Genomic DNA, 22,344 nt, shown 5'->3' with positions numbered 1-22,344 from the left:
ATAGGGGACATGACATTGTATGTTGGAGACAATTTAAGAAGCTTTGGCTTGGAGAGGTAAGATGTAGATTTAGAGGTCTTGGCACGTTGCACCCAAATCGTGGAGAGTTGGGCTTATCATAAGGAGGCACCTTATAAACCATTCTAGGACATACTAGTTTAATTAGCAGACTCCACACTGAGGCAAGATGAAAAGGAGAATGAGATCGAATAGAAGACTGGATTCTTTCGTAGAAGGAACTCTTCTGTACGGAACTAATGCACACTGGGTAACCTCTTGGTGAAAAGCAGGCTGCACAGGCATTGTGAAATATTCCAAATAGATATTGATCCGATTTCTCTTTCTCAACATATAATCAACACTTAAACATAGGCAGATATATTACGAAACAACAGAAGAAACCAATCAATTTTCCAATAGATATTAAATCTTTCTTTCTCAAAATGATACATAGGATTCAAGCATATGAAAATGCATTACAAACCAACAGTATAAAACCAAAAAACTCTCATAAAATTCCTCAAAACATGTTATTGCATTATACAACAGCAATACAATAACCAACATTCAAAATCCAATCTTAAACACAGTTTTACAAATAGGCTGAAACACTAAGAGAAGAACTTGTAAGCGTATATGAGACACCTGAAGTGACATCTCCATGGACAATGGGTTTGCGTTCACTGTCTGTCGGCACGAGGGGCTACATGCTCACACTGGCTGAAAGCTGAAGCTTTCCTAATAAATCTTGCAAGAGAGAAACTGAAATCTGAATCATAAATCAAGCATACTAAATGAAAGAGTCTCTTCTCCTTATATCCTCACAGTTGTGACTCTTCGACTCCTCTACTGAATTTTTCTCTTATCTCTCCTTGTCCTCATTAGCCCACTTTGAATATTAAATTGTTCTTTTATAATGTGAGTCCACGCTTTCATAGTGAATTTTAATATCATATAAATGTGTCCTTTAATTTTTCTAATGTCCCAAAAAGGGGACATTACAAATCTCCCCTCGAAATTGCTTATCCTCAAGAAATTAGTACGAGGATCCCATATGAATATTCAGGTAGCTTTGCAACCAAATCTAAAAACAAATCCGGCCATATTGCGAAGCAAGGTGTCACTCTACAATTTATCTGTCAACCGGATCCTTGGATCCCATATAAATCTATGAAATAACATTGCACCTGTAAACTATACAACTTGGATCATCATCACATCCAGCCTCAAACTGAGTAGAACTGCAACAAAGTCCTCAACAAGCCATAGATACATACAATCAACACCTGGATCCCAAACTCTGTTGTCATAACCACCTGATATGATGAGGTAGAAATGCATCAATGAACTATGCATAACCCAGTAGATGGTGACGACCCGACCTAAATAGATGATGTAAAAAACGAGTTGCTCAAAAACTGAAAATGACACCATGGGTGCATCAAATACCATACTGTCGTCATCAATCTGGAGAACCTCTGGGTACATAGGTACTATGAATAAGAGTGAAGCTGAATAACCATTCTTTGTGATTGAAACATAACTCTCATCAATACTCCACCAAGATCTATCCAATGGTTGATGTAGGAAATTCATCCAACTCCTGTATGGGGGGAAATAGGAAATCATATGTGGACTGATCCAACGACAAGCGACAGTAGACAAATCACTACTCCCATCCTGTGACCAAGATTCACTGCTAGGAACTGTACCAGGTTTCCATATCCTAAAATTAGAATTGTTTGTCCTCGTTTATCTCAAAAAGGGGATTATCGGAAGTCCAATCAGCATCCACTTCAAACATGGGGTTGTCTATAAGCCGAATGTGATTTGATGATTTGGTACTTGGTCTTTTGAGACAACAGTCCAAGTTGTAAGTCTGCTGAATGCTATCAAATTCATCAATTCCCTTTTGGAAAAACTCTTGCCTCCCTTTTCCCTCATATTCTTGAAAATGATTCGTGATCTTGATTTGATTTTCTGCTTCCTGAAGAGAAAATGGAGTATCATTCAATGCCTCACGCACATCCTTAAGCTTATTGTTGAGCTCCATAATCTTATTCTTTTCTTTATTCGTCTGATCAACATATATTCTAGAAACCTTAAGAATGTAATCCTTGTCGGAAAGAAAACATAAATAATCTGATTTCATAGTTTCAAGAGCTCTTTTGATCACTTGCAAATCAGCAACAAGCCAATCTCCTTCCACTTAAGAATGTAATCCTTGTCAGAAAGCAAACATAAATAATCTGATTTCATAGTTTCAAGAGCTGTTTTGATCACTTGCAAATCAGCAACAAGCCAATCTCCTTCCACTCCCTTTTGAGCCTTCCTATAGAGATCCTCAACCATCCTGTGAGTGCTCTCATAACGTACCAAGGATGTCACAACCATGTCTGTACTAACCTTCAGTTGGTTCTCTAAGGTATGCATTTCATTGTTGTCATGTTGAAGCGGTTCATCGTCTTGCAGTGTCACCTTGGATTTTTCCAATTCATGTCATGGGCATAAGAGATATGTTGTTCATCACACCTCTGAAAATCATAGGCCTTCTTTCCCCCATTCTCTTAATTTGTATGCAAAGACCAAAGTGTTGCAATGCTATCGTTTGTATAAAGGCTCATCATACAAAGATCCCAACCTGCTATTACCTTGTGTGCAATTGACGTTATCGACCTGCTTGTCAAAACTAACCTCCAATTCACCAACATAGAAACTTGCACCCTACGTAACATCTTCTACGTGATCGCTAGAACGATGCAAATCAATGGTAGTTGATTGTTCTTTTTCAAGAACCTCCATTCAATGATTTTTGGTATGCTAGAAATTCTTTATACACATTTTTGCTTTAGTCCTTTGCAAGTAGATCCTGAACCAATTGCAAATACTTCCTTTTTGCCATATTAATCTTATTTTGTTGCTTTGGATGAAAATCCATGTAATCACTGAATGGTAAGTTATTTTGAACTCGGGTAGGAAGTTTTTTATATTGTCTATTAATGTTGAGTATTTTTGTTCTTATATTTGTTGATTGTGGCACCAATGGTCCAGAATATTCAACTCTTTCTTCAGGATGGCTATAACCCATGAAGGGTTGCCTATTGCCTTGCATTTCATCCCTTCTGTAATTACTCATAGAGACATCTTGCAAGAGAAATTTATTCGAATAATCTGACACTGGTGGCTAAAAAGGAATTGATTCCTTTATTGTTGAATGCTCAGGAAATTGTGATAGCTGATGCTTTTCGTTTCCTACCTTCCCTATTTTATCACCATCATCACATTGCTAAAAACTTCTACCATCTTTGTGAGTAAATGTGGCTGCCAATGAAATTGAAACATTTGTCAAATTTCCTGTCGCCAGTGATCCATGTACACTCTACAATTTTGGCTCATGTTTGGTTAATGACTTTGCAGTCCTATTTGGTGCCCACATAGAATCCATCCGAGCATCATCCTCATTTTTATTCTTTGCCCGTAGCAATACACTTTCCCTTGGATTTGACATTGAGTTAGAAGAGCGGCTTCTATTTTGTAGGATGTGGATTTGAGCATTACTGCAAGCTTTAGCTGAAAGATTCATTGCCCTTGGAGGCTCAAGATGTAAGCCCACAACACTATCCTCCTGATGCGAATTGAATTGTTCACTCTTGCTCTTGGAGGTTGCTTGAGAGACGTCAAGTGTTGACTTTTGGCTATACTCACTTTCAAAAGACCTTCGAAAATTATAACTACTAGTAGATGCTCTTGGATTAGCACTAGTGGGTGCAGTATTGGGGTACACTTCCTTTCTTTTTCAAGAATTCTTTCTAGAAACAGTTTTTCTACGAGATGCATTACTATCTATGTAACTAGTCAAGTTAGAGCTCATGGATATGCTTTTCATGGATGCAAATAATGAACTATTGTGATGTATGTCCTCATCCAAATTAAAAGGTACACAATTGTAATGTCCCCATGTTTTTAGCATCTCAGTGGATTTCTCAGCCTTTACATTCTTCAAAGGCTAAGTGGGGAAATAAGGAAAAATTGATTAAATTAATTTCTTATAAAGTCATTAAATAAATTTGAAATTAAAAGGTGACTTTATATTTTTAAGTGATTTAATTAAAAGTAACTAAAATAAATAAATTAAAAGAATCTTCTAGAAGGAGGAATTAAATATTATTTTATTTCTTCTAGAAGGAAGTCCATCTGTCGGAGGAAAAGAATAAATAGGGAAGGCAGCCTCATTGTTGAGCATCGAATGTGTTGCCCTCTACTCTTCCTAATAACTTGTGGAGCCAAGGGTTTCTACAGTTGCTACATTGATCGTTGGGAACGAACACTCCCATTGATTTGCATAACTGAGGTGTTGAAATATCTTTTGAAGGGTAGAGGTTGTTAGAGAAGACTAATTAGGCTTTTCATTGTGCCAAATTTGTGGAGTAAGGAATAAGTTGGATATTGCTATAGTAACTTTGCTATAGTATCATTGCTATAGTGTTGCTGCTATGGTAACAATGCTACAGTGATTTGCTATAGTGATTTTCTATAGTGATTTGCTATACTAAAATTCAGATATTTGGAGCAAATCCAGGTTTTTATCTACTACATTTTGCATTGTTTGAGAGTAGATATTTAGGGCATTAGTAAGGTTTTTAAAATCCATTGCAACCTGATTTATATTAGAGTTTTATATCAGAATTTGTTGCCCTAATGTCTTATTGATGTAGATGCATATTTTCCTATTTGCAATTGCTGTTATACAAAAACATTTGCATCTTCATTTTTAGAGGTTTTGGAGTTCTTTGCAAGCATATTTATTAAAGTTTGGCATTTAGAAAGCAATCAAAATTTAGATATGTAATACATCCCTTGTGTGCAAAGTGTTTGATGAAATTCTCAGGTTAAGGAATCAGGAAATTTAATTCAGAATTGAAAGGGATATGACATTGGTATCAGAGCTTTGATCCTGCCATCTTGGAGGCTTGAAGTTTCATATGCAGCCACAACAGCGAGGTCACCTTAGGCTTTTCACTCGTAGGAGATCAGAAAAAGAGCAAAATCAGGTTTAGAATATACCTGTAGAAGAAATGGGCGACTAGGGAGGAGAAGAGATGGCAAGAAACAAAGGAAAAGATGGTGGAGACAATGAAGAAAGAGAAGCACGAGAGTACTTTACACATTTGGCAGCGGAGCAACAACGAATAGCTGAAGCTTTACAAAACTTTCTACAACATTGCAAAAGATGAACCCACAGATCAAACAAAACCAAGTCCAAGATGCTGACAGGAGTATAGTACAAAGAGCTTCCTCCCAGACCATTCATAGGCCTACATGCTCTACCTTTCTCAAGAATAAACACGAAGATGATAATGCTGAAGGAGAGGCAAAATTTGCAGATCATCTTATGGAAGCAAATGTTGAATGGGAATCATTGACACCAGAGGTTAGGGAACAACTGAGCTTTGACAGATTGCTAAGTCAAAGGAAAGAGCATTATAAGACAAGGTGAGATCGAAGACCAAGTGACTAAATAGAGGTTTGAAGCATGCAGCACACAAATTCACTTTACCTATGTTTGATCGTAGCGGGATAGTTACAACTCAATCTTGGACTCATATGCTAGACACTTTCCAGAATCTTCGACCCATGATAGAGGAGAATGATTTTACGTCTTCTACTTCCAATAAGGTGTGTAAAAATCTATATGATGAATCTGATGGACATGCAAATTTGAATCAGGAAAATAGTATGACAGCCTTGGGTGATGATTTGTCTACATCATCCTTACAAGAGGTTTCACAGGAGGTTATGAAAGTGACTGTAGGTGTTGACACTCAAGATACTGATACCATGAATGGAGATTGCATAAACACTTCTGATTTTATTACATTAGTTATGAAATCTTGTATCCAGAAGGGCCAAATGCTATCCTTAAGATGTCACTTGGTAGTACTCAAGAAAGGGGTATCAATGACACAATGTATGATGCAGATTCATGCATTGATGAGTCTGATTTTTCAAATCAGACCTTAGCAAATGAGTTTGAAGATTGAGTTGTTGGCATGGAGCCCCACAATTGCGAGCTAGAGGAACATGCAGTTGAGTTATCTGTTGAAGGACATAGCAGCAATGCTTTGGATGTTGACGTGCGCATGGATGATAGCACACAACATAATGCGTCTAATTCAGACTCATTTCAGTCGGCGAGCTTGCTTTGGAATGGGCAGTTACAAAGACCTCATCATTTGATTGAGCCACTTAAGGTGGATATGAAAGTTGATCCTCTACATAGTGGAGCAGCCTCTCGTATTTTGATTACACATGATGAAGGTAAATCTTTACAATGGCATAATTGCATTACTGATTTGTTTGAGGACAATTGTATTATGCACCACCATTCTCCATATAATGACACTATGATAACATCCATTGATGGCAACCTTACACCTATTGGTAAACTGAAACATAACAATTATACAAGAGCTGGTTTAACATACTTTGGCATTAAAGAGGTGAAGAAGTTTAAAGAATGAATGATGAATGGTTGCAAAAAGCTAAAAATGCTAAATTGGTAGCTGCTAATGCAAGACAGCATCTTCAAGAAGTCAAAGAAAAGGTCAATTTCCTCAACATAGCAAGGAAAAAGAGGATGGATAACATTAGAAGACTCTTATTCCAATTAGAGAATGAATCTGAAAATATAACTAGTTCCAATGACAACGATGAAGTTGATGAATCTGGTCAACTAAAGGATTTGGTAAAGATAATGAACATGAAGAAACAAGAACAGTTTGAGGGTTCTTCAGGTGTAACACAAGTTGTTCATAGCTTGGAGACTCGGTTAAAGGTGAAGGAGGATGAGATTATTGCAGAATTATCTCATCATAACATAATCCACAAACAAATTGAGGATCATATTTGTGCAGTTCAGAAAAAGTTAATTCCAAAGGGGAAATCAACAACACCCCTAGATAGAGAAACACGTAATGATTTGAGTAGAAAGAAGTTTTGTTTTTATTGCAAAGGGGCGCATGATACAAACCATGATTGTCCATTAAGGTGTAAGGGGAAGATTGACTGTGTTATGTGGGCTTATAATGAGAATTCTAAATCTGAAAATTTAGATCAGAAATTTGATCAAGAAGGGTCTAAGCTAGGAAGATTAGAACATTAGGAAGAAAGGGCTGAAAGGGAAGAGTTAGTTCAGCTATAGGAAGCATGTCTCACTAACATACAACATGAGGGATCCTTCAGGATGCGTGGAGTTTTAGTTGGGTAGAAGATCATTACCTTGCTTTATACAGGAGCCACACCTAACATCATTGATTCTCAGTTGGTTAAGGGACGCAACATACAGACGGAGGTCTTTGAGGGTATAAGAGTAAAGGTTACAAATGGCTATACTCTTAGGTGCGACAGGAAGATTTCAAATCTGCCCATGCATTTGAATAGCTTTGATTTTAATGTAGATTTTAATGTGGTGAACATGGGAGATGCTGATATGGTATTGCTGATGACATGGCTTCATGACATAGATTGTGTTTTGATGCCAATACATGAGGAGTAGCAAAAACATGTTTATCATCTAGACATACAACAGTTGAGGCAATTTGTGTTAGTTTTTGTGTACAACAAATTGTGGAAGGAACATATTCCGCATCTTGATATAGGTTTGGGTATTCTTGGCAAAGAGACCTTGCATGCCAATGAATTCAAGTGTGAGTTAGGCTCTAGAGAGCTTTTGTACTCAGAACACATCATTAACACACAAGGAGTATGTATGGATCTAGATAAGGTCAAGGCAATCATTGAGTGGCTAACACCTGAGAGTTTCATACAATTTAGAGGAATTTTGGGGTCATGTGGTTTTTACTGCAGATTTGTTAATGGATGTTCATGACATGCAACACCAGTTTCTGATCTAACCAAGAAGGGATATCTTAGGAACTACATTGCAGGGCAGAAAAAGGGATGGGTTAAGTGGATATGTCTTTGTGAGTATTGCTATAGTACTATCTACCATCTTTCTGTTCAGATGACACCGTTTATGGTCTAGTATGGTTATGAGGCACCCAACTTTCTTGATTTGTTGATGATTGATAGTAGAGTGCCTAGTGCTAGAGCTTTGCTGCAAGAAAATCAAGATATTATGAGGGCTTTCAAGGAGAATATTCAAGGAGTACAAAATTAACAGAAGCAATATGCAGATTAGAAAAGACTTGAACGTTCGTTCGAGGTAGGAGACATGGTGTACTTGGTGCTACAACCTTATAGACAGTCTACACTAAAGAAGAATAGTGCAAGGAAGTTGAAGCCATGATACTATTGACCCTTCAGAATCATTAGGCATGTGGGTGAGGTAGCTTATGAGTTGAAGTTACTAGTTGATAGTAAGGTCCATAATGTTTTTCATTTGTCACGCCTTGAGAAGGCGTTAGGACATTATGTGGTTCCTTTCAAAATTCTACCACCCTTTGATGATGAGGGTAAGTTGATTCTGGTACCTGAGTCTATATTGGATATTAGGGAGAAACAGGTGAAGAGACAAGTTATCAGGGAATATTTGATCAAATGGAAGGACTTTCCAGTTGAGGATGCTACTTGGGAAGGTGAGGAAATTTTGCAGCATCCAGAGTTGACATTGCTTGAGGACAAACAATTTTAGGGAGGGCGGACTATAATGTCCCCATGTTTTTAGCATCTCAGTGGAGTTCTTAGTCTTTACATTCTCCAAAGGCTAAGTGGGGAAATAAGGAGAAATTGATTAAATTAATTTCTTATAAAGTCATTAAATCAATTTAAAATGAAAAGGTAACTTTATATTTAAGTGATTTAATTAAAAGTGACTAAAGTTAAATAAATAAATTAAAAGAATCTTCCAAAAGGAGGAATTAAATATTATTTTATTTTTTCTAGAAGGAGGTCCATCTATTGGAGGAAAAGAATAAATAGGGAGGGCAGCCTCATTGTTGAGCATCGAATGTGTTGCAATCTACTCTTCCCGATAACTTGTGGAGTCAAGGGTTTCTATAGTTGCTACATTGATTGTTGGGAACAGACACTCTCATTGATTTGCATAACTGAGGTGGTGAAATATCTTCCGAAAGGTTGTAGCTATTGGAGAAGACAAATCAATTTTTTCATTGTGCCAAATTTGTGGAGTAAGGAATAAGTTGGATATTGCTACAGTATCGTTGCTACACTAACGCTGCTATAGTAACTTTGCTACATTAATGCTGCTACAGTACTGCTGCTACAGTGACACTGCTATAGTGCCATCGCTATAGTGATTTGCTATACTAAAATTCAGATATTTGGAGCAATTCCAGGTTTTTATCTACTACATTTTGCATTGTTTGAGAGTAGATATTTAGGGCATTGGTAGGGTTTTTTAAATTTGTTGCAATTTGATTTATATCATAGTTTTATATCAGAATTTGTTGCCCTAATGTCTTATTGATGTAAATGCATATTTTCCTATTTGTAATCAGTGTTATACAAAAACATTTGCATCTTCATTGTTAGATGTTTTGGAGTTCTTTGCAAGCATATTTAGTAAAGTTTGGCATTTAGAAAGCAATCAAAATTTAGATATGCAATATATCCCTTGTGTGCAAAATGTTTGACGAAATTCTCAGGTTAAGGAATCAGAAAATTTAATTCAGAATTGAAAGAGATATCACAACAATCATCTTGTGGACCCTCAACACTTTCTATAACTGGACTCTCTCTTGGTCTTGTGAAGACATTCTCAAGACCACCAATACGCCTTGCTTGAACCATAAAGTTGCGATTGAAAAACTCCTCAAATGACAAACGCTCAACTGTAAGAATAGGGAATCTCATACAGTTACAATATTTTGTAACATTGTCTTCAAATTTTGAAATCTTGACTTTTTTAAGACTAAGTTGACCACCTTCTACATGCTCGGCCATGTCTATTAACTATCTAGGGTGTTCTCTCAATACCGAAGATAGTAGACTATCTTAGTAGAGGTCCTGCCCACACAACCACTAAACCAATTAGATGCCTTTTCAATTCTTACAACTTGAGCCACTCAGAGAGCATCTTCTAGTTTTGAAAATTATGTAAGATTGAATACTTTCACCGTATTCTTCTGCTAATCTTTGCATCTAGTGTCTTTACACCACCCTCCACGTTGCTCTTAAGATTTCTATTCCCACAATCCTAATACGTGGACGTAATTTATCAGCAATAATGGTGGTCCACACAGTTCTCACTTTGTGTGTTTTAGTTTGACTGAAGCTCAACACCCGTCTACTTGGTTTGAAATGAGAGTTGAATCTAGTGAGTAACATCTTCTGCCAGGAACCAATAGGTTACTTTGCACTCATATCCAACTCAAGTGTCTGTAGTCAATAATTTGATACTGCCATGTATTTCATGTAAAACAATTTGATAGCTTCAAAATCTGCTTAGTTTTCTGACTATGGAACAAAATCACTTCATTAGAGGGCCTTCTTTTGGGAAATATTTAAGTCAGACATTCAATAATCGAATAATAGCTTGCTCGATGGGGCCCAATAAATTTCCGATTGGATATTAAAACTTTCAATGTTTAAATTAATCCCTCGTTTTTGGAAACATGTAGTCACCCTGAATATAATTATCATGCTTCTTTTACTTTATATTTGCTTTGCACCATTTATATTTTAGGTCTTAAAATAAGATGACATTCTTCATGGGCTATAAGCGGTTGTTGCTAGTTGAAGAGATGAAATCCTCGCTGCTACCGTGAGAGGACCCTATTATTTCATTGTGAGTCACTCACTATCTTTGTGGTGACATTGTGTTGGGTCTCACCCTCATTACCCTCCGACAAGTTCTAATCTGTAGGAACAACCGTGCAGAATTTTACTGTCTGTTGAGAATGGCGCTAACTGATTGCTTCAGACTCCCACGTAACACTATATTGTGGTCTTCTGCTTGCATATCTGTGTTACACCTATTGCAAGAATTCTGACGTTGTGAGAGGCTCGAACAATACAAAGGATGGGCTCTCCAACTCTCCTGTCGATTAAGACTTAGAAAAATTCTAGTTTGCTTGATGCAAAAGACAATATCTTCATGACGGCGAATATAGTGAATATTTTCTCCTCATGAATACTCCTTTCCCAACTAGAATATGGCTTGATTGAATGCCCAACTTTGACTATAGCGTTACATTGTATTTCACTTGGCAACTCTTAATTTGGCCATTAATTTCTCGACACTATTGTCTTTAAAAGATGAATAGCGTAACAAACTTAGATGTATTTCTGCAACCACAATATTTTAACTTGAACCCTTCGGGACTAAAATTCCTTTCATATAAATTGGGACCCGCTTTAAGAAAAATAAAATATGCATATTTTCCACCTTTACAAATAATAATATTATCTTTCCATTATTGCTAGGGGTCAATAACACTCGTACTTCAACGTCTGATAAACTCTTGTCAATGAGTATCTTCAAAATTTGCCTCCAATAAATTTTTATAAGGATTTACTATCGATTTCCAATAACTACACAGGCTAGCAGAATACATGACTTTGATACCACTGAAATATCCCAAACAGATATTGACCCGATTTCTCTTTCTCAACATATAATCAATACTTAAACATAGGCAAATATACTACGAAGCAACAAAAGAAACCAATCAATTTTCCAATAGATATTAAACCGTTCTTTCTGAAAATGACACTCAGGATTCAAGCATGTGAAAATGCATTACAAACCAATAGTATAAAATCAGAAGACTCTCATAAAATTCGTCAAAACATGTTATTGCATTATACAATAGCAATACAATAACAAACATTCAAAATCCAATCTTAAACATAGTTTTACAAAACGATTGGAAGACTAAGAGAAGAACCTATAAGCGCATACGAGACACCTGAAGTGACGTCTCCATGGACAATGGGTTTATGTCCACTATCTGCCGGCACGAGGAGCTACTTCTTTACACTGGCTAAAAGCTGAAGCTTTCTGAATAACTCTCGCAAGAGAGAAACTAAAATCTGAATCATAAATCAAGCATATCAAATGAAAGAGTCTCATTGCTTTTATCCTCACAATTACGACTCTTCGACTCCTCTCCTGGCTTTTCGTCTTATCTCTCCTTGTCATCTTTAGCCCACTTTGAATATTAAATTGACCATTTATAGTGTGAGTTCACACTTTCATGTTCAATTTTAATATCATATAAATGTGTCCTTTAATTTTTCTAATGTCCCAAAAAGGGGACATTCCACATTGAGGGCATTGCCATTAGTTTAGTGGAGGAGGATGTAAGGGGTCTACACTTTGCGTCGACTAGGCTAGGTCATTTAACCTTGTTGGGGCACAAACTTGGTATGTTTCTTGTTCATATGGGCTAATTGGGTCTTCGGATTTTACTGGGCGCCAAGATATAAGGTTGACCTACATGATTTTAGCACAAGGGTAATTTGGGTCCCATGGTGGGGTTCCCACCTTGTAGCATCGGATTTGGTATTGTGCTTCACAGAGTGGTGTAACTTATGTTACCTTGGAGATTGTTCTTTGGAGCTGACTTGGGTATCCGTTATGTATTCTTGATTAATGTAATGTGTATACTTGCATTGATTAAGGAGGTGCTTCATTTGGGACCAGCCCTATTTGACAATGGCTAGATCTGGGTACTTGCCTGAGGCTATCTCTATTTAAAGAGGCCTTGCGCATTCATTTGGACATTATCGGCACAGTGGAGTAGCGGGGAGCAACAAAGTGCAAACAAGGAATTGGCTACCATTTCTAGAAAACAACCTTGGCACTTAGCCACATTGTTGCATTGCTTTGTAAACTTTGGATTCCAGCCAGGGGCTCTTTCTTTATATTATTATAATAAGATCTGTCAAGCCTACCTTGGCATGGTCATACACTTGGGGGCGATTTGTGTTTTTAAACATAGCATCCTATTGTTGTTATTGTAAATTGGCTTGCATATAATAAAAGATATTGAGCAATTCGCCCCACCATACATTCTTGGTCCGTGTTATTTCTTCTTTTTGGCACTATTTTGTTATGCAGCACTGAGAAACAGTTATCAATGTCAAACAAAACTTGGAATGCTCACAATTACATATGGTAAAATCATTTCTTCCTGTTAGGATGTAATAACCCCAATTGGTGATAACTTCATCAAACATCAAATTCTTCTCTAATTCAGTTGTTTGACATTTCGTCAAACACCTTGCAAGCAAGCTCTGGTACCAATGTAATATCCTTTGCTCAAACTAACTGATTTTAGCTCAAGGAATATTGTCAAGCACTTGTATGCTGCCTTTCTCTTTTCTAAATTTTTTGTGTTTCAGATTGTTTGATATAGTTTGAATGATGCTAAGAAATTTAGAATGTTCGCAAATGATATTACAATACCTCTTACAATGAACTAACATGCAAGGGCAGTTCTTTTTAGTATTTTCAATGCATATACATGGAAACTAGATATGGAATGCATACCTACGACCAACTGACATTTTGGCAAACAATTGGCATACAAATATTATGCTGATCATATATGCTATTAGATGGGCATTTCGTCAAATAAATGGTATGCAACATATATCTCATTTATTAAATTCATTTCCATGTACAATGTTACTATGAATTTGCCAAGACAAATGGGCTTACAATAATGTCTACAACAATGCCAAATCTGATTCTGATTTATCACTTACAACAACAAAATTAAATGCCTAAGATTACAATGCTAACTAATAGTTGCAAGAGGAACCTGATAAAAGTGATGCCCAAGGATGGAGATGAAAGTTGCAATCAGAATCAAGCATAAATATTGTAGCGCGGCATTGTCCACGCGTACTATAGCAGCAAGGAAAAATGATTACTAATGGATGCCAAAGATGAATCTTTAGGTCTGCACTCGATTGTCCTTCAATACTCTTCAAACAAACCCTTTAGTTATTCCTTAAGTTAAGCACAAATAGAACTCCAGAATGAAGCTCTCCTGAATACCAAATTTAGTGGATATGTCACCACCTCAATTGGTTGCAACACAGAAGAATTGACGCTCTCCAATGGCTAACTGAAATTAGAAACCCTTAGTTTCTTCTTCCAAGTTTATATCAAATGCAATTGACAATAATTGAATGCCTAACAATGAAGCTCTTGGCTCTGTTTATTCTTTTCCTTCACCCTTTAGAAGGAAATAAAATATTATTTAATTGCACTCTCTAGAAGCTTCCCCCTTTCAATACAATAATTAGTTGTGCTTTTAGAAAATGCACTCTCTAGAAGCTTCCCCCTTCCCAATACAATAATTAGTTGTGCTTCTAGAAAATTGAATATAAAGTCACCTTTAGATTTATTTATTTATTGGCTTTAATTTAATTTATCTCCTTATTTCTCCACTTAGCCTTTGGAGAACGAAAAGCTAAGAACTCCATTAAGGGTCTAAAAGATGGAGAACATTACAGTCCGCCCTCCTTGAAATTGCTTGTCCTCAAGCAAACCAGCAACACAATGAACTCCAACCTCCACTTGGATCCCAAATAAAGTAGTATGTGACATCCTTGTGGATACCAAACCAACTGCAAACCAGCATCATCAAGACCAACCACATGTCTTGCAATCTAGCACCCAAAACTTGTGCTGATGATGTAGAATTTAGAATGTCACTAGAAGACAACTCCGTAGAAGATCTATGAAACCTCTTCTTCCCTGTATCGACCCACATAATATATATTGGACAGGAATCTTGATCATCACGAACATACGTTGAAAAAGATGTAGCTACAGGCAAACCATATGCACTCATGCCAACTATATCAACAATAGGGGTAGCCACATCAAAATATATGGACACAAGAACGACACTAACTGCCGCATTAAAAAACTAAATTGAATTTGCAGTTGATGAAAACTTATAATCATCAACATGTGCGCCATCATCAAAACACACATCAACAATTGCATGCATATTGCTAAACTCCTCATTGGATGGTTCAACCGACATAGAAGTGGTTGCTGATATGATAGTATGCTCGCATGCTCCTACTCCCACTATTGCTGCATCGCCATCAAATACATGATCCGGGGAACTCATGCCAACAAATGCATCATCTGACTTAACCGGATATGAATTCTCATCACCTTCCACCTCAATTCCCCCAACTCATGTAATATCTCATAAAAAATGTGTCGCAAATATGAAGCTGCAACTGTGTCATCACATTTCGCTCTTCGAAAAAACCTTAATATGCTCTGCTCAAATCTTGGATTCAAAATTAGTTGGGTCATCTGTTTGTGATTTTGATTCATCTGATTCACTAGCACATCCAACTGTTTCACAATACCTTGTATCTCAGAATCTTCAACCCTTGGCGGAGAAGTATGCCCTCTACGGGTATAATGAATATCAAACCTTCTCTCACCATCCATAACACTGAAAACCAAGTCCTCTAGCTGCGGGTCAAAAGAAAAGTGACAAGCACTTCTCACAGTGTAATGTCGATAAAAACTCCCAATCTTTGTCAAGTGCTCATCATCATCAAACTGGGAATCAAAAAATGGCTCCAATCTTTGACTCTGAACTATTGGTTGGGCAGGATCTTGTGCAACCCTCTTAGCAAACCCAACCACAAAATCCCTATTGGGATATATTGTAGCCAAGTTCTCTACAATATTCCTCACCTAACATCGTATAGCACGAGAGCCCTGAATGAGAGTACCCTCAGATATACTATATGAAACCTCCCGCAAATTCGAGCTCTCAAGAAAATACCCTATGAATGACTTAGTATAGTAGAAATTATATGTGGAAGCATCAATTTGCTCCTCGACAATCCACAACTGATCTCTCTGAAAATGTGACAATGCCAATTGTCCAATGCTACCAACTGTATGAAAAAAAAAAGAGATTTACTTCCAGTAGAAGGAAGCAAATCACCATGAGAGCTCATCTCCACAGATGCTATACATACTATACTCATATCTTGGATGAATGTGTTTGCCACATCATCTTGTCCCACATCCTCAACCGTAGAAGAAAACTCACCACCAACTACAATATTTACCTGAACAGGGTCAGGGGCTGGTGTCAACTATACCTGTTCTAACTCCACGGTAACTGTATCAAGACAATGCCAACTGTCCAATGCTACCAACTGTATGAAAAAAGGAAATAGATTTTCTTCCAGTAGAAGGAAGCGAATCACCATGAGAGCTCATCTCTACTGATGCTCTCACCTCCTTTGTACATATTATACTCATATCTTGGATGAATGTGTTTGCCACATCATCTTGTCCCTCATCCTCAACCGTAGAAGAAAACTCACCACCAACCACAATATTTACTTGAACAGGGTCAGTGGCTGGTGTCGACTATACCCATTCTAACTCCACGGTAATTGTAGCCAACTGTGACTGTGACTCCTGAAGAGCCAACTGAGTATACTGAACAGAGTCTATAGTTACGTAAAGCTCCCGAGTGAGCTCAGCCACCTCCTCCTCTTTCCCTAACAACATTTCATAGCAGGTGCTACCCCACTTCAGAAGGTAACCCCTATTAACAACTTAACTGAGAGTAACTATGCCTCAAGATCCTACCAGCCTCTCGAAGCGCATGAACCTCTGCTAGAGAAAGAGTACTATCACCATGCTCATCAAACATAAGAGCACCCCAGCCATATGTAGCTAAGATCTAACGGATAGCATCATAATACTCAAGAGCTAAAGAAATGTTACTATCACTCACCTTCAGTTGACAAGTTGCATGATGCTTCTGTAATCCCTGACTCCTATGCAATCTCTTTGTCTCACTAACTGCATCGAGATAGGAAACTGAATCAGAACTCTCCATGACAAGATCGCTCATATGGGTGCTATCTTGCTCGCAAAATTTTGCATCCAACATACAATTGCCATGTACCTCAACCAACAATTCGTCTAAAGAAATGGAAGCCCTTGCCATATCAATCTTCTTGCATGTCTCAAATTCCACCTCAATAGTAAGATCTTGTAAGCATCGATCCTGGGACTCATCCAAAACCTCCTCAGAGTCGTCACCCAATATCTGACAAGGTATGTCATACCCAATACATCTCGTAGCATCATCAAATGTGTCCATACTATCTGCATCTACATCTCTTGACAAAGCCTCAACTGCAGACTCCTGACTTTGTACACATGACTCAATGCCAGGCTGCAAATTAGTAATACTAGAGCATAAACCCACGTCCACTGACTCCGCTAGAACACCCACATCACCAACATTACAATTGACTCTATGCGTGCGTCTGTCCCACTTGAGGAAGCAACTGCCTCCTGCATTATAGCAACATCATGGGATCTCACATATAAATCTCCAATAATAATCCTGTCCTCGAGAGAACCGAATGTATCAATGATAATAACTGCATCAATTATCTTTGCACTAACTCTAACAACTGCTCTAGGAACCGTAACCTGCTGAAGCTCGGTGTCGCCAAGTCCATCGGCAACATTGCAGATAGGACTAGCAAGTGCCATACTAAATATAGGTACATCTACATCAGGGACTCCTGTTGGGGAAAACTCAAGCTTCCTTTCCTGCAAGCTCAATGTCGGCCTTCTAAAGGCGGAAACCATATACCTTGCTGCCCTTTCAATTGTCTTTGGATCTAACAAGCTCTCTGTCAATCTCTGTTGATGAAGCTCAAGTTTCTTTGTACCCTCCTGCAAAGCATTCATCTTCACGCTAACTTCCTCATTACTCCATTAACTTCTAGAACTGCTAGTCGTCCTATGTCTGTGCATGGCTAGAAAATGCTAGAGTGCCGGTCACTCCAAATGCAACAACAAATCTGTCAATAATATAAATTTCCTATCCCATAGGATGACATGAAACCTCTCTGATACCAATGTCATAATTCCAACTAGTTATAACTTCATCAAACATCAAATTCTTCTCCAATTCAGTTGTTTGACATTTCGTCAAACACTTTGCAAGCAAGCTCTGATAACAATGTAATATCCCTTACCCAAATTGACTAATTTTAGCTCAAGGAATATTGTCAAGCACTTGTATATTGCCTTTCTCTTTTCTGATTTTTTTGTGTTTCAAATTGTTTGATATAGTTTGAATGATGCTAAGAAATTCAGAATGTTCGCAAATGATATTACAATACCTCTTACAATGAACTAACATGCAAGTGCAGTTCTTTTTAGTATTTTCAATGCATATACATGGAAACTAGATATGGAATGCATACCTATAGCCAACTGAGATTTTGACAAACAATTGGCATACAACTATTATGCTGATCATATGCTATTAGATGGACATTTCATCAAACAAATGTTATGTAACATATATCTCATTTATTGAATTCGTTTCCATGTACAATGTTGCTATGAATTTGTCAAGACAAATGGGCTTGCAATAATGACTACAACAATGCCAAATCGGATTATGAGTTATCATTTACAATAGCAAAATTATATGTCTAAGATTATAATGCTAACTACTAATAGTGTAAGAGGAACATGATAAAAGTGATGTCCAAGGATGGAGATGAAAGTTGCAATCAGAATCAAGTATTAATACTATAGAGGGGGTATTGTAGTGCGGCATTGTTCATGCATACTATAGAAGCAAGGACAAAATGATTACTAATGGATGCCAAAGACGAATCTTCAGGTCTGCACTCGATAGTCCTTCAATACTCTTCAAACCCTTCGGTTATTCCTGAACTTAAGCACAAATAGAACTCTAGAATGAAGCTCTCTTGAATGCCAAATTGAGTGAATATGTCACCAACTCAAATGGTTGCAACACAGAAGAATTGACGCTCTCCAATGGATAAATGAAATAAGAAACCTTTAGTTTCTTCTCCCAAGTTTATATCAAATGCAGTTGACAATAATCGGATGCCTAACAATGAAGCTCCCGCCTCTATTTATTCTTTTCCTTCACCCTTCTAGAAGGGAATAAAATATTATATAATTGCACTCTCTAGAAGTTTCCCCTTTTCAATACAATAATTAGTTGTGCTTCTAGAAAATGCACTCGCTAGAAGCTTCCCGCTTTCCAATACAATAATTAGTTGTGCTTCTAGAAAATTAAATTAATTAAATATAAAATCACCTTTAGATTTATTTATTTATTGACTTTAATTTAATTTATCTCCTTATTTCTCCACTTAGCCTTTGGAGAATGAAAAGCTAAGAACTCTATTGAGGGTCTAAAAAATGGGGAACATTACATAGGAGGTAGATTACTCATTATAGACTCTTCTGCTTAGCCGTACCATACCAACCTGATATTTACTTCTGTAAGAGAATATAGATTATGTATCCCATTATTCAGAAGCTATTTTCCATTGATACCATCTAATCAAATATTAAAATCTCTTCAGTGTTTCAATGCTATTGACTATTCATGAATTTTCACAAATTAAAGAATCCACGACAATCAGTTTTCTTTCCACGACAAACTTTGAATAGGTTTTGTCAAATATAAGAATAAACTATAATCTCACTATATTTGGCAACAAAAAAATAGTCTCAAGGTTTCATGACAATACTCAGGAATATTAATACGAACTTAAATATACTCTGCAGAAATTAAGCTTGAGAAGGATTTAATCAGTGCCTAAATTTAATCAAATACCTCCCTCTTATAATATAGTGCCAACTATAGATATATTTAATGAGTTGTTATCATTCCAAAATAGAGTCCAGTTGGGAATTTGACGCACTACATATAACATTTTGTGTCAATATTATTTATTAATTGACCTGTCTATAAACATTCACAGGTTTCATAAGTATTCAGCCCAAATATTGTAACAGCAATTAGGAATAAGAATTTATCAGGTCCCACAGAAATATGTTACTCCAAACAATTTTGTCCTTTAAACACCACCATATTCATCCACGACAAGCTAAAATACTCATGGAAATATTATTCAAATAGAACTCACAAACCATGTGTCAATTCGGCTCAAAATATTTAATTCCAAGCATTCACAAACATTAGTAACTATTGCCAGCGCCAAATATATGCATATAAATTTAATATTTAGAATGCATAGCCGTATTTTAGCCATTGCAATATAATATTCAGAAAATAATATTTCTAGACAATCTTTTTGGAACAATTCAACCTTATAATTTTGCCTTCGAACATAGACTTCACAGTTTAGCCCAGGTGCAAATTCCACCATGAATCTACCACTCTCATAAGAACCAGGTTTTTGTCTAGCTCCTCTGACAAATTCCTGAAGTTTTTCATCTCTAGAAATCTAACCAATGCAAATGCATTAGACAAATTTATCAATTCAAAATAACAACTGAACATGCTTTGAATAATTCTATCGTTGTTCTTTTAGGGTCCGCTTGGTTCGTGGAATTTAAAAAACCAGGATTTCTACAAACCTTGGTTTAGCCAAATCAAGGTTTTGTAAATCTTCATTCCGATTTTTGGGATTTTACTTCAACCTTTTGTTTCACTCGGAAGATGCGTGTGAAGACACATTTTTATGCGTAAGCTTGGAGTTGAAGGGAAATTTCAAAAACTAGTCCAATCTTTGTTTTTACACTCCTTAAAAAACATAACTAGGTTTTAATTTTCAATTCCTACTTGCTAGTAGGAAGTTGGAAAACTCGGTTTTGAGGCAAAATTGGATGTCTGATATGCTAATTCCATTTTGCCAATTTTGAAACAAACGCAAAAATTGTCAAATCCAGATTTTGAAAAAGCCAATTCCTGTCATCTTCCAGGAACCAAATGGACCCTATAGCATTGTTTAGAAAACTCCTACCACTCCATCTACTGGTCTCTTAGCATTCCATTTCTTTCTTTCTTTAATTTGAAATGAAGAGACTTTTATTTGATAATTCTGGTTGACATTAAAAGTCACTTTAATATTAAATAGTTAAATTAAGTCGTCATTATATTTCGACAACTTATTTTTTAAATTATTTAATTGATTTTCAATGTCTCAAAAAGGGAACACTATACATGCGATCTAAAAATAAGTGATATAAAAATAGTCGACTTCATGTTACAAATAAAAATTACTAAAAATAGTAGGAGGCTAAGAACAATATGAGCTCCTCAAATTAGAGATCACTAAAATAGTATAGACTTAAACTATGATATTTTTATAAAAATATGTGATAGCTAAAAGAAGACATCATGATATACAACTCTAGATGACTTTCCCTCTGGTCATTGTTAACCCTTTGGGAATCCTTGAAGACCTTTGTCATTTTTAATCCCTTTAATGGGGATCTACTTTTCTTCTACACACCAAAATACATTGCGGAGTGGACTTTGAACTTGCACTTTTGATTTCTTTGTATAGCTGTGCACTTCATTGCTAGTTGCACACTTAAATAATTGTGATATTGTCATTTTTCTAGGTGCTCCCCTTTGCCTAAGGCTTGATTAAATCTGTGGTTTCGAAACTTTGTTTTGAGACTTAAGACTGCTTTGGACAATGTCTTTAAGTTTAGCTTGAAACTCAACATAATATTAAATTCCATATGGGCACAGCCCCAATTGCAGCTTTTAGGACCAATATCTAAGGTTTTCTAATTCCATGGAATATTTAATGTCCTTGAGTCTGTGTTGAAGCTGATTCTTACTACATTGTCATAATGCCGATTTTATACAAGATATAAATTGTTTGTTATTAGAATTTAGAACCTTTTTTTTCAGTTAATTTCAGTGGTATATTCTAATGCATGATGTAATGGAAGACATGCAAATACATAATTGTAGTCTGATCTGTTTGTTACATAGAAAAAATGCCTTTTCCTTTGTGAGATAGCTTTGATAAATTAGCTTTTATTGTATTTGACATCTAACATAATTTCTTCAGTATTACTTGAAGGCAACATTTGGCTTCGACAAAAATCAATTTGCACAAATTTTGTTAGTTGTTGGTGTTGGGTCCATTATATCACAGGTAGATTCAGCTCTCAATTTTCTTACAAATGTGAAAATCATGTCACTTGTTTCATAAAGTCATTTTTTATGTGTTATGCATCGTTATCAAGTAATTTATCATTCTATATTTTGACTTTTCTTTTTTGTGTGAATCAGTTAAGTTTTTGTTCATACAAAGAATAATCATGTCCAAATCTCTTTGATAAATATAGGTGTTTGTGGACTCTATATCTGTGTGTCTAATGAGTAAAGATATGGTATAAACTATAATTGACATAACAAAACACAAGACTTAGTAATCTAATAAGTTGATCAAGAGTTTTTTTGAAAAGGAACCCATCATCACTTTTGGTATTTTCAAGTACTTTTCTTGATTGCTATGCTACGTTTTGTTACTGATATGTTCCTTTATTCATTATATCAATTTTCCACA

General features: G+C 36.4%; 1 protein-coding gene across 1 annotated transcript in view; it reads left to right on the top strand.

Annotated features, from left to right (window-relative positions):
• LOC149529867 (uncharacterized) overlaps window positions 1-22,344 on the top strand; it is a 354,140-nt gene that overhangs the window by 158,680 nt on the left and 173,116 nt on the right. Inside the window, exon 7 of the mRNA XM_089809266.1 lies at window positions 21,844-21,930. Coding sequence (XP_089665392.1) covers window positions 21,844-21,930 — 87 coding nt within the window. The remainder of the gene's footprint in view (window positions 1-21,843; window positions 21,931-22,344) is intronic.

The sequence above is a fragment of the Cupressus sempervirens genome, chromosome 11 (genome assembly GCF_028749045.1).
Source record: "Cupressus sempervirens isolate cs-2001-9-10 chromosome 11, ASM2874904v1, whole genome shotgun sequence".
Lineage (NCBI taxonomy): Eukaryota > Viridiplantae > Streptophyta > Pinopsida > Cupressales > Cupressaceae > Cupressus > Cupressus sempervirens.
This window is presented reverse-complemented; position numbering and strand designations above follow the sequence as displayed.